Consider the following 15,555-nt stretch of genomic DNA (forward strand, 5'->3'; position numbering starts at 1 on the left):
TGTTTACGCACACATCATGTACTGTAGCTGAATTACGAACTGTGTGATTTATTGTGTGCTTTAGTTTGTGACAGCCAAAGGTTTCACTGTGCTTAGTGAGTCTTTTAATCTACATGGATTTAATGCAAATGATCCATAATGACTGTCCTTCAGATAGACACATTCTTTCCATCAGACGTGGAAAAAATTGACATATTCTACTTTGTCCTTTGTATATTTTATTGGTACATCACACTTCACATTCACTCAATGAACCCCTCATCCTTACAGTTCAATGACAAGTCCCTGGGCTTTGCCTCTCTGTAAAATATCAAAAGGGTTACAGGAACAGTATATATTCCTTTGGTTTTTTAAAGCCCGCCGTCTATCAAACCCCCGATAGCGAGGAATATAAAAACACACAGGTTGTCCAGGCTTGGGCCTCCCTGTAGTGCTTTTTTGATGCCGCAGTTTAAGGTGATGAGGCTTTAAATCACGAGCGCGCACGTGGCAGCCATGCACAAGTAGGCTCTGCGCTCCGCTCTCTGCTCTTTTCTCTCTCTCTCTCTCTCTCCCTCTCCCTCTCTCCATCTCTTCCTCATTCACTCACTTGTTCCCCACCAGGAGGTCTCTCCGTACACCCAGGCATCAGAGCACCTCAGAGAGAGAGAGAGAGAGAGAGAGAGAGAGAGAGAGAGAGAGAGAGAGAGAGGGAGAGGAAGGGAGGAAGGAAGGAAGAGACAGATACAGAGAACGAGGCAGTTAGAGCACATTCTGATGAACGGGCAAAAGCCAGAGAGAGAGAGAGGTCCACGTCCGTCTTTTTTTTTTTATTATCACTTCACTGTCGGTGCCCCGGGTCTTCCATGACGTTCTGTGCTTATGAGGTCTGACACAGGATGGATGTGTGTGTGTGTGTGTGTGCTTGTCAGTGTCAGTGTGTGTCTGTGTGTGCATGTGTGTGTGTGTGTGTGTGTGTGTGTGTGTGTGTGTGTGTGCACTTGACTGTCTGTGTATGTGTGTATGTATGTGTGTGTGTGTGTGTGTGTGTGTGTGTGTGTGTGTGTGTGTGTGTGCTTGTCTGTGTCAGTGTGTGTCTGTGTGTGTGTGTGTGTGTGTGTGTGTGTGTGTGTGTGTGTGTGGCGTGGGCATGCCCCCGCGAGCGTGTGTTTTACGTTGAGGGGCCTTGGAATTCCTCACCGGGATATTACCCCCTTCAGAGAGACGGGGGCTGATGGCGGGGCCAACTCCCATCATCATTCGCTCCGGAGCGCGAGAGAGACGGAAGGAACCGGAAAATAAATAATATAAAGAAATAAATAAACAAGCGGCACGTTGGGCCTAGGCCTCGACCACGCTCTCTCTTGCTGGGTTATTATTTAGGCTACAGGGACCCCTGCTGGTTGTGCAAATCACAAAGAACTCCGTCTGAATCATTAATTCCGCTCATTTTTTTGGATGGCAGAAAGAAAGGGAGGAGTTTTTTTTGCCAAAACTCAAGTGTCAAACGCAGCACATCACTGATTAACGATGGAGAGACGGATAAGAAAGCTGTGTTCACGGATAACGAAGCCAGAAAAGCCCCACTGTTGTTTTATTCATATAGACATTGGGCTTATAATTTATCTACATAACGGGCGCGTCAGCGTCAGCTGCAGCAGTATCCCTGCAGAGCACTCCCATGCATTTAGGAATAAGTGGACCTGTTTACTGCCCGTCACCAACCCCCCCCCTCCCTTTTTATATGCTGAGATGAAAGACAAGCACCAGGCTCTCAGACAGGTCTAAAACGCTCCGCTGCCCTCGATGGCGGTTCAGGCTGAGTGGGTCGGCCGCAGACAAAAACACTCCCTCCAGTCACCGGTGTCGGCCGGCGGCAGCAACATCCTCTCGACAAAAGCAGGCAGAGGCCCTTTAATTTTCACTGCCTGCTTTTCAAAAAAGACGGTGACTAATAGGGGAAAAAAAGGTGAGCTGTCCGCCAGCACGCTCGCATACGCACGCGTTTCACTCTCCGCGCTCGCCCTCTCGCTCGACTCGCTCGCTCTCGCGCGCACACTTGTTCACTCACTCACACACTCACTTGGTCGTCGAGAGAGCAAAGACAGCGCACACACACACACACACACACACACACATACATGCTCCGTTTGACAGCACGCTCTCGCCACTACCGTTCCCAGCCGATAGCCGTCAGGAGCCATCACTGTCGCCGACACCTCTCCCCCCCCCCATGGGTGACTCAACCCTGGTGGGAAGCTCGGCGCAGGAGAGCGCCCGAGACGACTCCGACTGCGGATCTGCGGGAGAAAAGTGGATAATATCAGTCTGTTTGCCTGCCACCTTCCACCTGTCTCATCCTCGTCTCAGTCAGAGTGTCGACATGTTGCCCAACCAGCTGGTAACTACCATGCCAGTTATCGGTGCCCACAAACACTATAGACTCGCGCCCTTTACTGTAAAGCAAAGCGTGCCAAATGTCATATATGCTGAGTCACTCCACACAGTGTGCAGGCATTTTCTATTAAGTATTCATCCGGCCCTATTCTTGAAAGAGAATGCATAGCGCTCACAACTGTGCCTTTCGATCCTAGTGTGTAGCTTTGTCGATCCCGAGTGAGTGAAAAGAACACATTTTCCTTTCAGCAGAAAGCACCTGTAGAGATGATCGCGCGTGCGCCTGCGAGATAGGCTTGGTCTATCGCAAAGGAGCTTCACACAACCTGAGACTCAGATTCATTCAGTCGAAGCCAGAGACACACGCACACACACACACACGCACACACACACACACACACGTGAGAGGGTCTCAGTGCTCAGTGTGCTGCCTACTGGGTCGTTTTTTCTCCCCCTCACTCACACTCACGCTCTCCTTTGCTGTCCATGTTTAAGTCATTTTGCCTCCAGGCTCATGCGAAAGCACCATCTGCAACGGCAGTGTTGTTGTCTTACGAGAACCTCCGACCTCCAAAAGAATGCGCTTTGTTGCTTTGACTTAATATATTTTAATTGGATGTAATAGCCTAGGGGGGTGGTGGTGCGGGGGGGGGATGCCATGTTTTGCAGAGAGAAATGAGATTTATTATGCTGGGGGGAAATAAAGGAGCTTTTCGTGAATAGATTTTCTTTTGCTTATCTCCCGTTTGGTTTGGTCTTTTTCCCAAGTCCGTAATGGATGCTTTAGAAATGGTAGGTAATGGACGAATGGCACTGCAGTTATTGTGCAGGTAAAGCTACTTCTATTTGTGCTGTCGGACTCTACAATAAGCGCCGGAGCACTCACTTGTATTGCCAGTGATTTTTTTCCCCCCGCCTCTCTCTCTCGCGACCACTTTTCCCCTGTCTTCCGCCTGGACATTCTTCTAAGTGCTCTCATTGTGCCATTTGACTTGGACAGCTGTTCGGCTCGGGCTTAATTGATGCTATATTTCAAAAGAGCGCGCAAATACAACCTGGGACAAGGGGGGGGGGAAGTTGAGTAGTGTTTGTTTGTCACAAAAGGAGTCTGTGTGTGTGTCTGTGTGTGTGTGTGTGTGTGTGTGTGTGTGTGTGTGTGTGTGAGTGTGTGTGGAGGCGGGGGGGGGGGGGGGCTATAGCCACCGTAGGCTGACGTTCAGATTCATGGCTCAGGATGAACGCTGCCAGGAGGATTGGCAAGCACAAGAGAGGCGGCAAGACTCTCTCAGTCATTTAGCATCGTGGAATAAAGCGGCAGCTCAGCATATAAACTTTGCAAATTGCCCCTGCGCCGTCTCCATTTGGACCGCTTCCACGGTAACTCCATTGACATTCCTCTAAAGATGAAGCACGCAATGATTTGGATGTTGATGATTATTTATGCACAAATAACAGTACTTCATGCTTGGGTTGCTATCGATCAGAGGTCTATGGCTCATTTAGTGCTAGCCCGAGCTCGCGCTGTATCCCAGGCCTTAATCACCCCGACGCTCCTATTAAATTTGATGCTGGATTTACTTCCACGTCGTACTGGAGTGTTTCACAAACACACCTCTATTTTCCGTCAATACAATTCAGTCAAACTTATGACAGGAATACAAATCAGTCGCAGGTGGGGGTTTTATGCAGAGGGGTCGCTAGTTCATGTCAGATGGGGCTTGATTTGAATTCCAGCCCTCTACTCTGGTGGTATTATTCTCATTGGCCCAGATACAGAAGCATGCTTCAGAATTCCTTCTGGTATATTCTCTCCTCAAAGCGGCAAAGCTTTCGCTGCACACTTCTTTTTGGGGACAGGTGCGTCGGAGATGACCAAAAGTCGCAGATTCGTAGTTTGAAAGAGGTCCCGCAGAACACAACGTTTCGGTCTCAGACCCTCATCAGGTAAACCTAGCCAAAACGTTGTGTTCTGTGTTCTAATAAATAATGACATGCCGATATGGACTGTGTGCGGGCTCTCTTTTAAACTACTGGTACATTCTCTTCTGAAAATTGAATGGGCGAGGCTCAGGTGGTTTCCCCTACTCTGTTCAAACCCTAGGTTCTGACCCGCGGGCCGAAGACGGAGTGACTCGGCCTTGTCCGTTCATTTAGAGCCTGGCGGTTCCGAGTCACGGTCTGTTTGCCGGGCTGCTCTCTCGGCTACCGCGACTCTTAACCCTTCCATAAATATTGTAGTGTGCCGGGCTGTCACAGAATAAAAATCAGGGCATTTTTTGCTAGGGCCCCAAACAGATCAGGAGAAGTCAATGTGCACCGAGCATTATGCTCTGGGTGCCTCATTCATTTCCATTGTTTAAACTTAAATATGTCGAGAATGCTCAAGCAAAAAGAATCCCCAGAGGTTAGTGTTTTGTGCATAGATAAATGCTCCACTGAGTGGTTTTGTGTAAATGTATGTGTCTCTCTCTCTGTGTGTGTGTGTGTGTGTGTGTGTGTGTGTGTGTGTGTGTGTGTGTGTGCCTGTGTGTGTGTGTGTGCGTTTTCATGTGTATTTAATGATGTTTACCTAATGCCTTCGCCTCCATGTATCTCTCCCTCTAATTGTGATCTTCTAGGCAGAAAGAGGGAGGGATGGATGGAGGGAAAATGAAGTGAGAGAGAGAGAGAGAAGGAGGGAGAGAGAGAGAGAGAAAGGGAGCAAGTGAAGGAGAATGTGGGGGACAATGCACGGGAGCAAGAATGAGAGAAAGAGAGGTGGAGGAGGAATCGAGAAAGAAGGGAAGAGAATGCTGGTGAGAAAGAGAGAGGGAGAAAGAGAGAGAGAGGGAGAGAGAGCAGGGAGCACAGAGAGCCTATCAATTAGAGGGTGCACTAATGCTGTGCATGTTTCCAAATACGCAACATCTGTTTCTCTGAGCACAGGCAGGCCTCTCCTCCTCAGTCAGTCAGTGTGCAAACAGCTGGGTGGTTTACGGGGGAGAGAAGGCTAACCTCACATGCCTAATTGCTTCCTAGAATGCTATATTGGAAAAATGAAAACAAATAGGGAAACAAATGCGTGCCAGCATACTCTCTCACACACACACGCGCACACGTATACACACACACACACACACACACACGTATACACACACACACACACACACACACACACAAACGCACATATACACACACTCACTCACACAAAGTTTATTGAGCGTTGGATTCATGCACGTAAAATAAATTTAGGCACTTTCAAGTGTACAAGTAGATATTTAGTTACATATTATTTGTGGATCCAAGGAGTATTCAGAGTCGATATGAAATAAATAATAAATTGCCTGTGATATTGATGTGTTTTCTTCCTCCTCGGCTGGCTTATGTTGTCTTTCTCTAGTCAATGTATTCTCCTTTTGCCAAGATTTCTCTGAATCCTTCTATCATCCTCTTCCATCCATATTTGTCTGTCTTTCTTCCCGCCACACGCTCAAGCTGTTTTGTGGCTGTGTGTGCCGTGCCTAATAACCGCATCACGGAGCATGCTGCCATCGTGAGTCGGGGGTGCTATTGTCATCCGTCCCTCCTTAACATCTGCTGTTTTGTCGTGCGTTTGGCCAATTTGGTTTGATCATCAGTGTCATATCATTGTCTATTATGGTCATCAAGGCTTTGTTGACACAAGTCAGAGAGACAGTGTTATTGTGCGATCTGTCACACGTGAGAAAACCCTCTTGTGTGTCTGTTACAGTATGTGTTCATTAGGATTCCGTTTCCCCTTTAGTTAATCATGGCTAACTGTAGCCTAATGCATGGAAATGGGAAAAGCCACCGTCGAATCTAACGGAGAAAAAGGGGCCCTCAGGAGATTCATCCCTTCTTGTTAATGAATGATTGATTGGATTTGTATGAATATTTCACAGTAAGGAGGAGGTTGGGTGGGCCATCAACCTTTTGGACGAGCCACCACTGACCTGTACCAGATAGAGAGAGATGTGAATAAAGAAACAGCACCTATCTTGCGATGAATATTTCAATGAAGCATTAAAATTAGAATACCACCAGCAGCCACAATATGGCGTCGGTGGGAGTTTCTGGTTGTTGGATTTAGGGTCTTGAAAGCTTTGTAGTAGACATCCATGACTGTCCTCTTTTGCAACATGACTGACTTTTTGTTGTTGTTGTTCAAACCTGTGTCAATAAACAACATGGCTATTGGAGCTATGAGCATAGTTTGTACACCAGTTAATGATGGCGGCACCATCACCCCCCCCTAACCCTGATAAAAGAAAACAAAACAACGGCGGGCTCTCTCTCTCTCTGCGCTTGTGTTGTGTGTGTGTGTGTGTGTTGTCGCCCAAACTTTTCGGGCCAATTAGTTTATGCTTTATGGTGCGCTCAGCCGAACTGGGATCAATTTCACCCCGACTCTCTCTCTCTCTCTCTCTCTCTCTCTCTCTCTCTCTCTCTCTCTATCTCTCCCTCTCTCTCTCTCGCTCTCTCTCTCTCTCTCTCCCCACGCCGTATCCACACACACACACATCCGTTTTTGCCTTTTCTTAAGTGCTGGCGGCGCTGAGTCCTGCGAGGGCCGGGCCGGTGCCGGGCCGGTGCCGGGCCGCCCGTGGCTGCGGTGGGCAGATATGTGGGCTGGTGCTGAATTAATGAAAGATGCAGGTCAACGTGCTTCACCTCGCCATTGTACCGCGCCCCGCGCATCGCCACCGCCACCGCCGCCTCGGAGCGCGCCGCGGAGAGAAAAAAAAAAACCCTCGCTTTTTTTTCCTGCCTCGCTCTGGACGACGGCAGGCGCATCTCGCTCCGTTTCTCTCCCCGCTTTCTTACCGCCACACCTCCCTCTCATGTTTTTTTTTCTCCCTCTCTATCTCTCTTTCTCTCTCTCTATCTCTCTCTATCTCTATCTCTGTCTCTATATTAGTCATTTCTCTCACGATTCCTCCTTCTCCCCCCTGCTCTTTCTTTCTCTCTCTCTCTCCACCACTTCCTCTCTACCTCTCTACCTCTGTCTCTTTCGCACACATGCACTCAGTGGTCTCTCTCTCCCTCTCTCTCTCCCTCTCTTCTCTCTCCTTGTCTTTGCAGAGACCTTTTATAGTAGACATTTTCCTCTGTCTTTCTCCCTCTTGTCTTTCTCTATCTGTTTCTCTCTCTGTCTCTCTCTTTTTTTCCCTTAGCTTTGGCTCCCTAATGGTTTAGATGCCCTCTACTCACTCGCTCCCATTCAGATTAGACTTGAGGGGCAAACACAGGCTCTCTGATATTTCCTCTCTGGCCTTTGTAATATTCTAGTAATGGGCCATTGACAATGGCCCTCCCACGGCTTCTGCCACTGTAATGTTAATAATATCTTTTTATTTTCTCTGTCTGTTGTTTGATTCACAGCTCCTGTCAACCCCCACTGGAGTAAGTATGAGGTTTTTTTTTCCCCCACTCCTATTTTATTCTATTGAAATGCTAAACCATTAACTGAACATTTTTTTTTGTAATTTCTGCTATTTAGATGACGGGCTGTGTTAACATGCCTAAGGAGTCAGATCATGTAGATGGCTAATTGAAAGAAGTGCAAATGTGATGTTGACCACTTTAATTGATTGGGGTGATTTATGCAGTGGGGAATTAGCAATGCAAATAAATCATACTGCCGAGGTGGAGTTGGCCATGTTGGCCTGGCTTCTGTTGCAGCTCTGAGAGTCAGACTGTGATTTGTATGTCATGCATAGTCAAGTGCTGCTGTGGAAAACCTGCATAGTTGGGTATTCCACCTGATATAAGTGTCGGGCAAAATCACTCTCTAACAACCTGCCCACCCACAAAATCTGCAGTGGGGGCTGTATACTGTAGATGCAACCTGCACAGTCCCCCGGTTAATTACTATGTAAACATCACATCTGTTAGGGCTGTCTAAAGCAAACCGCTCCATGTCCACAAAGACAAGCCTTTGCATCTATTTGAGTTTACCTAGCAGAGACAGGTTGAGAAGGAAAATTAGTTTGGCTTTTTTAAAAAAATAAATGAATAAATAAAAATCCTGGATGCTCTCCCCTCCGCTGCCTGCCTACCTGCCTGCCTGCCTGCGCTCCCTCCAGACAAGTTCCACTGCAGCTTCGAGGAGGAGGCCATCTGCATGTTCACTCAGGACAAGACGGAGGAGTTCGACTGGACCCGGCACAGTGCGGCCACGCGGGACACCAAGTACACCCCCAACACCGGGCCCAGCAGTGACCGCAGCGGCTCCAAACAAGGTCAGACTGCTCCCTTCCTCCTCAACAAGACGGCCGCTCCGCTCGGAGCCAAAGGGCCAATTTGGAATCTTAGTTGAAAAAGTTGAAAAAAGCGAAATAATCATCAAGCTCTGTTGCGAGTATTCTTTTGATTGATTGGTGAAGTGATTTCAGTGGCAAATGACTGATTGATTTAAATGATTGAATTCACAATTGGAGTACATTCTTAAAACATTTAGAGCATTTAGATGTGTGTGTGTGTGTGTGTGTGTGTGTGTGTGTGTGTGTGTGTGTGTGTGTGTGTGTGTGTGTGTGTGTGTGTGTGTGTGTGTGTGTGTGTCTATACAGTGCCCTTAGGGCACCACCTGGCTTGTTGCAGTAGTGTTCAGTCACAGCCTGCTGTAATACACTTCCCTATATTCTAATCAAGCCCCTTTGGTCTGATCAGCGAGGCCGCGTGGGTTTGATTGGGGTTAAGAGAAGCGAGGCAGAGCTATTTATAACCCCACAGGAGGTCTCAGGGCTCAGCAGGCTGTCCCCTGGCCTACCTGATCCTCACCATCTGCCTACACTTTGACTGACCCCTGTCATGCACTTTTCTGAAATGCGTGTGGGGTTACAAATATTAACAAGCTCTTTTTTTTGCCGCAGCCATGTCCCGAATCCATGCCACCCCCCACCCCCCCCAATCCGTGTGGAAAGCTTACAGGGTGGCATTTGTCTAAATCTGCTTAGTACCAGGTGCCGGGCCACAGATTAAATAAATTCAATTTGTAATTACAGTGCAAAGTAATTGCAGTGGAACTATCCATATCCGCTGTGTGTATTACATTGTGCTTCAATCAGTACACTCTAAGAGGATGACATTAGTTGATTTGACGGCAGTTAAATACATTAATTGATTATTTACATAATTAGACTTTTAAGCCATGGCACACATCTGTATGGTTGTTGTGCAAAAATCCTCACTACCTCTCTCTCTCTCTCTCTCTCTCTCTGCACTGACAACAAAATGACTCTATGGGTCAAGAAACTACCCAGTGGCAGATGCACGCAATGGTGGCTGTTTCTCTGCTGTAGCACGCTAGGGGCTTTCAGAGGAGGCGAATATGAGTGTGACCTTGAAAGTGCTGTTTTTTTTGGAGTGGGCAGGCCGAGAGGCCGACAGGCCGGGCAGAAAATGCACTGATGGACACATTCAAACTGTAGACACGTCCAAATGCCCAGCAACTCTCCCACTCAGCAGAAGCCAGCACGAGGTTAAGAGGACTCATCAGCACAGGGAGGTCCCAAGAGCAGGATGTTGCTCTCTCTCTCTCTCACTCTCTCTCTCTCTCTCTCTCTCACTCTCTCTCTTTCAAAAGACACACACACACACACACACACACACTCGCACGCACGCACACACACACACACTCTCTCTCTCTCTCTCTCTCTCTCTCTCTCTCTCTCTCTTTCTATCTCTCTCACTCTCTCTGTCTTTCGCCCTTTCACTGAAAAGGCTCTCTCTCATGCACAAACACACACACACAGTGTTTCCCACACATAGACAAATGTGTGGCGGTGCGCCACAGATTCAGCACCGGCCGCCACATATTGGGTTTCGTTATTCTTTTATTTATTTATTTATTCTTATGTTGAAACGCTATTGAAAAACACGCAGCATTCGTAAAGCTGAATTTCCTTTCCCTGCGCTCCCTCTCTGTCACTCGCGCATCTGTCTCTCATACACACACACACACACACGCACAGCTCCTACCCTCCGTGCACACCACGGCTGTCTGTCTCCATGAAAACCAACGAGATCATCCCTGGAAGCGTGGTAGGTGGTCGCACTGATGCACCTGACGCTGCTCGGGTAGCTGCTAGAAACATAAAGTTCTCCCGCAACTTTTGTAGTCTATGCGTGCAACTTAATTACCAAACAGTAGAAGTAAACTCATTCTCCTTGGCCCGCTCTCGTGCGCGCTCAATGGACAGCCGCCCTCCACATGCACATTTAATCCAAATAAAACATTCACAATCGTGAACGCATTGACGCACAGTAGACGACTAGCTAAATTACTGTTATATTCGGTTAGCATCATTAGTAGGCTATGCTGCAGACATTTGATTAAAACTCTTGCATTCAAGTTGACTGACCAACAATGTTTTTCAACTCCAAGACTTAAAAGGGCCTGTCCCAAGGAGAAAAAGTATTAGCTTACCTTGAAATTTAAACACATGTGGGGAAACTGAACAGTCCAACCAGTAGAGTAGCCTATGATAAGCTTAGCCTGCTATGTTTACAATATGTTGAGGCTTCAACCAGACAGCTGAATTTAAGAAGTGGAGATGTAATATGAATAGTAGGCTATAATCTGCATAAAGTTTGCTGTTATGAATATCAGAAATGTCAGTATAGGCCTATATAAGGTAAATAATTACATAATGTGTGTGTGTTTCAAATAAAGACAAGCTTCACATCTTGGTAAAAAAAAAAAATATATTATGTGAAAGGAGAGGTTGTACAAGTATTTGTATTTAATAATAAAAAGTCTTTTTGTGAATGGAGTAGTGTAGTTTCAGAAAAATATGTTTTTTTTAAAATGGCTCTGGTACTGTAGAAGCTTGTTATAGAAAGTAGAAGAAAAAAGGCCAGATATGTAGAAAGAAACACCGACTCGTTTTAAGTTTGACCATCTTCCTGAGGGCCTACTACAGTAATTATGCAGGCAGGAGGGGATTGACTTGTTTGCATCAAAGCCCTAGCCTAGTCTCGGACAACAACAAGTGAACCTGCAGGAGCAAAAAGCAATATTCATGCACCCGGTAAACAGAACTCTAAAAATGGCAACAGAAAAAAAAAAACGTTTTGGAGAATAATAGAGAGTGTCGAGATAATTACTGAAACTGTAATCATGAGGTGCTTGACCTGCCTTTCTTATGACTAGTCCATTTCCTCGCTTTTCAAAGAGGCATTTTCATCTGTCTGATTGCTACAGTATGTTCTGTCTGTTCTGGAGATTAATCCCATTTCTCACTACCACCACATTTGGAGTGCGGTGCCCTGCACTGGGTAGTACCCCTTCAGAATTGAGCCGCACGGAGTAGGGTCTCAGATCTTTACATACAGTAGGGAACGATACAACTTTGGTTCTCTTCTGACAACATTTGGAGGACAGATCAAAGACAGATGATTTTATTGCCGATTAGCCATTTAGTCTATGTACTATAACACACTGTTCACTAGTTTGCCCAATGCCCATCGGTATGATTTTCTTGTGCTTGGGTGTAACATTAACAGCATGTTTGGCTAGGTAGCTGACCGTGGTCCTGGAATGCCTGGAGCGGAGATCGCGTTAGAGCGATAGCCGCTTGCACCCCTCTGTGTAAAGAAGGAGGATGAGTAACTGGGCTATCAGTGAAATGGAGGAGGAGGGGGAGGAGGAGGGATGACTTTAGCAAACGCCGGGGCGTGTGGCATAATAGAAAAGAAGGTCGGCTTAAATACTCTTGGAGCGGGAGGTGCGGTGAGTTAATTGGTGTCAATCATCCCTAAGGGCTCCTCCCGAACTTTGTTTAGAAAACATCATTAATACAAGCTACAAAGCAAAAACATTTCTCTTTCCAACATTTTACACATTCGGTATTTCAGCCTCAACACATGGGACTGCATAAGAATGCAGGGCAATGAAGTAGGGGGAAAGGGTAGTATTGGAGTGTCCTGGAGTGGAGCAGTGATATCGTCTCCTACCAAGAGTGGTTGAACTTGTGAATATGTCCTCAAATTCCCTCCTGAACTCCTCACATCAGATTGAATATGAATAAACATGTATCACAGGCTCCCTTTTTTTTGAGAGAGGCAGATGTTGACTCTCCAACCCACTCTCTCTCCCTTTTCCCTTCATAATGGAGAGTGATGAAGACTAGCACGGAAGGAGGGAATACTAATGAATTCAGCTTCCAGGGCACCAGGCATGATTCACTGCTGCCACGGTGGCTGACAATAGATGGGTTTCCTCCCGATCGGACGTGCTACAGCAGCAATCCATAAAGATGTTTCCAGCAGTTTGTTAGCCAGACTTACACAAACACTGTTTTTTTTTTTTGGTTTTCCATCAAGTGTCAAGAGTGATGCACACGGCAGGTTGTGTTTCCCTGACGGCACACACACACACATGGATCGCTGATGGAGGCTATCGATAGGGTGTCTATCGAAGGAGCTCAATCCAGGGCAGTGAAGATTGATTTTAGGTTTATTTATTTTTTTCTAAGGTGTCTGTTTTTAACTTGCGGTGAAAATAATATTGACGACTCGAGAGCCTAATGGATCACTAGACCTCTCGCCTCGCCTTGATGAGTCAGACACAATATAGCACCCTTAGCGCCAGCGGATATTGTTTTATTAAAAAAATCAATTAAGTGACATTTTGAGCTGAGCAAAGTGGTCTCCAGTTCTGAATAATACCCTCGAGACCCAGTGCAGTAGTTGAAGATGTGTCTCCCCTGTTTATACTCAAGTGTTGGTAGCCAGGTGGTCCAAATGAAGAGCATAAAGTGACAGCAGTTGGGGAAAAAAAATAGTGATTTAACTATTAAAATGTAAGCATGGCAGAAGACAGTCAGTCAACAGAAAAAGGCCATACTCCTCTGGCTGAGAGACAGAAAAATGTCTGTTTGTTATTTTACATCAAAGGTTGCTAACACTGGAATCATTCATGTACTGTAGACGTGGTCAGAACCTGTTTGTAAACTTTGTGTCAGTTTAGGCAAGTAGAATCACCTTGTGGCCAAGCCCTAAGCCTTGTGAAGATGCTATGAAAGTTGTCGGTTCAATTCCCGGCTTCCACCGTTGTGCCCTTGAGCAAGGCACCTAACCACAAGTTGCTCCAGGTACATCCCTTGTAATATAGTTGACATATGTAAGTCATTTTGATCAAAAAAGTGTCTGCTAAATAAAATGTAATGTAATAACCCAGACACACATCCTGGTCTAAATATTTTAACTCCTCTTGACAATCTAAACTAGTATCTGGTTTGGGTAAACCAGACTCTTTCTGAAGCCCAAATGTGGAATTGAAGGGGCAGTTTAAAGTAGGTTCCGAAAGTCCTCGCTCTTCCTCTCCTCGGTCTCCCGTTGGCGTGCGCTGCGATTTCTCATTCCTGTCGCCGCGGCCCTGGTTCCTCCATGTCTATAGAGTCACTCAGGAGCGTGTCAGCGCTGACGGACAGATCTGTGGCGCTCCAGAGGACGAGCCCTACACTCTGGCCTCCTCTACACTCCGCTCCGCTCCTCAGGAATGTGGAATCGGGAAGTCTGAGAGAGTCTGCGACTGTGAGAGACGGATATATGGGGGAAAAAAGATGGAGGGAGAAAGACTGATGTAAAGAAAGAGAGAGAAATAGAGAGATAAAGAGAGAGAGAGAGACTCATCTGTTGTCCATCCACTAGCCTCTCATTAAAATATATGGAAACATCCATAAAAATAAACTAATTAATCGGCAGATCTCCTCGAGGGACACATTTGTTTGTGTTGGGGGGCATGTGTAGCGATTGCTAATGTCATAAATTATGCATCATTCTCTATACCGAGGCGACTGGGAAAAACACACACATCGAGCGAGTGTGTTTGATCACATATCCCGGAGATATCGTTGTTCAATTTTGAAATCCTCCCCTTGATGGACGTAATGATGTTTTCCAAACAGCCGCCATTAGAGACTTTAAAGAGGTTTTTGATTTTAATGATCCCGTTCCCTCTCTCTCTCTCTCTATGGCACAGGTTTTTACATGTACATCGAGACGTCTCGTCCGAGGGTCGCCGGGGACAAAGCGCGTCTGCTGAGCCCCTCGTTCAGCGTGGCCCCCAAGAACCCGTACGGGACGGTCAGCACCAACCCCACCTACTGCTTCAGCTTCTACTACCACATGTATGGCAAGCATATAGGTAAGTCATCGGGCGGTGTTGACTCTGCTCTCAATAAAAGTGGGTGATTGGTTATAGTATAGTAAGTACTGTGTACATTCCTGCAAAGGGTAATCTGTGTGTGTGTGTGTGTGTGTACAGTATTTGTGTGTGTGTGTGTGTGTGTACAGTATTTGTGTGTGTGTGTGTGTGTGTGTGTGTACAGTATTTGTGTGTGTGTGTGTGTGTGTGTGTACAGTATTTGTGTGTGTGTGTGTGTGTGTGTGTGTGTACAGTATTTGTGTGTGTGTGTGTGTGTGTACAGTATTTGTGTGTGTGTGTGTGTGTGTGTACAGTATTTGTGTGTGTGTGTGTGTGTGTGTGTGTTGGGGAATGACCTCAGGCTAGATGCGAGCCTGGCCCCTCTGGGCATTAGACCTGTGTATGGTGCAGGATGCTGCTGTGGTGCTATGGATGGATTTTGTAATTTAACCAATTGCTACACCAAGCCACTGATTGATCCCATGAACATTTTGACCAACTCCCCCCCCCACTAGTGTCCCCTAGAGGTACGCGGCAGTATTGGTCTGTTTCGACTCCCTGTGGCTAAGGTCAGCCCAACAGAGTGAGACAGTAGGAGAAACAGACTGTCGCTGACCTCTTTAAAGAACCCCTTTCCTGTTTGGAAACGGCCGTGCGTGCAGAGTTGAATGACCTTGTCCAGCGAGAGGTACATTTGCACCTCTCCCCCCATCCCCCCCCCCCCCCCTCCTCCTCCGAAGGGCTCTGTCTCGGGCGCTGTTCTTTTTTTTAAGCCCTTCCTTTTGTGAGTCCCGCGTCTCCGCTGTGGCCCCCGAGAAGCTCAGGAGGGAGGGCGGACCTTGCTGACCTCGGAGACAGGGCTGCTGCGACGGCAATTTTATGCTTGGCAAAAGCTGTCCGACTCGGAGCGCGCCGAGACAGCGGCAGCGATGGAGGCCTAGTCTGGAGGGGTGTGTGTGTGTGTGTGTGTGTGTGTGTGTGTGTATGTGTGAGAGAGAGAGAGAGTGTGTGTGTGTGTTTGTGTGTGT

At 46.9% G+C, this 15,555-nt stretch overlaps 1 protein-coding gene across 1 annotated transcript in view; it reads left to right on the forward strand.

Moving 5' to 3' along the window:
- The window catches only part of mdga2a (MAM domain containing glycosylphosphatidylinositol anchor 2a), a 142,425-nt gene that overhangs the window by 122,530 nt on the left and 4,340 nt on the right, over positions 1-15,555 (forward strand). The window contains exons 12-14 of the mRNA XM_062523437.1: positions 7,759-7,779; positions 8,463-8,618; positions 14,363-14,527. Of these exons, the coding sequence (XP_062379421.1) occupies positions 7,759-7,779; positions 8,463-8,618; positions 14,363-14,527 (342 nt within the window). The remainder of the gene's footprint in view (positions 1-7,758; positions 7,780-8,462; positions 8,619-14,362; positions 14,528-15,555) is intronic.

The sequence above is a fragment of the Sardina pilchardus genome, chromosome 20 (genome assembly GCF_963854185.1).
Source record: "Sardina pilchardus chromosome 20, fSarPil1.1, whole genome shotgun sequence".
Lineage (NCBI taxonomy): Eukaryota > Metazoa > Chordata > Actinopteri > Clupeiformes > Clupeidae > Sardina > Sardina pilchardus.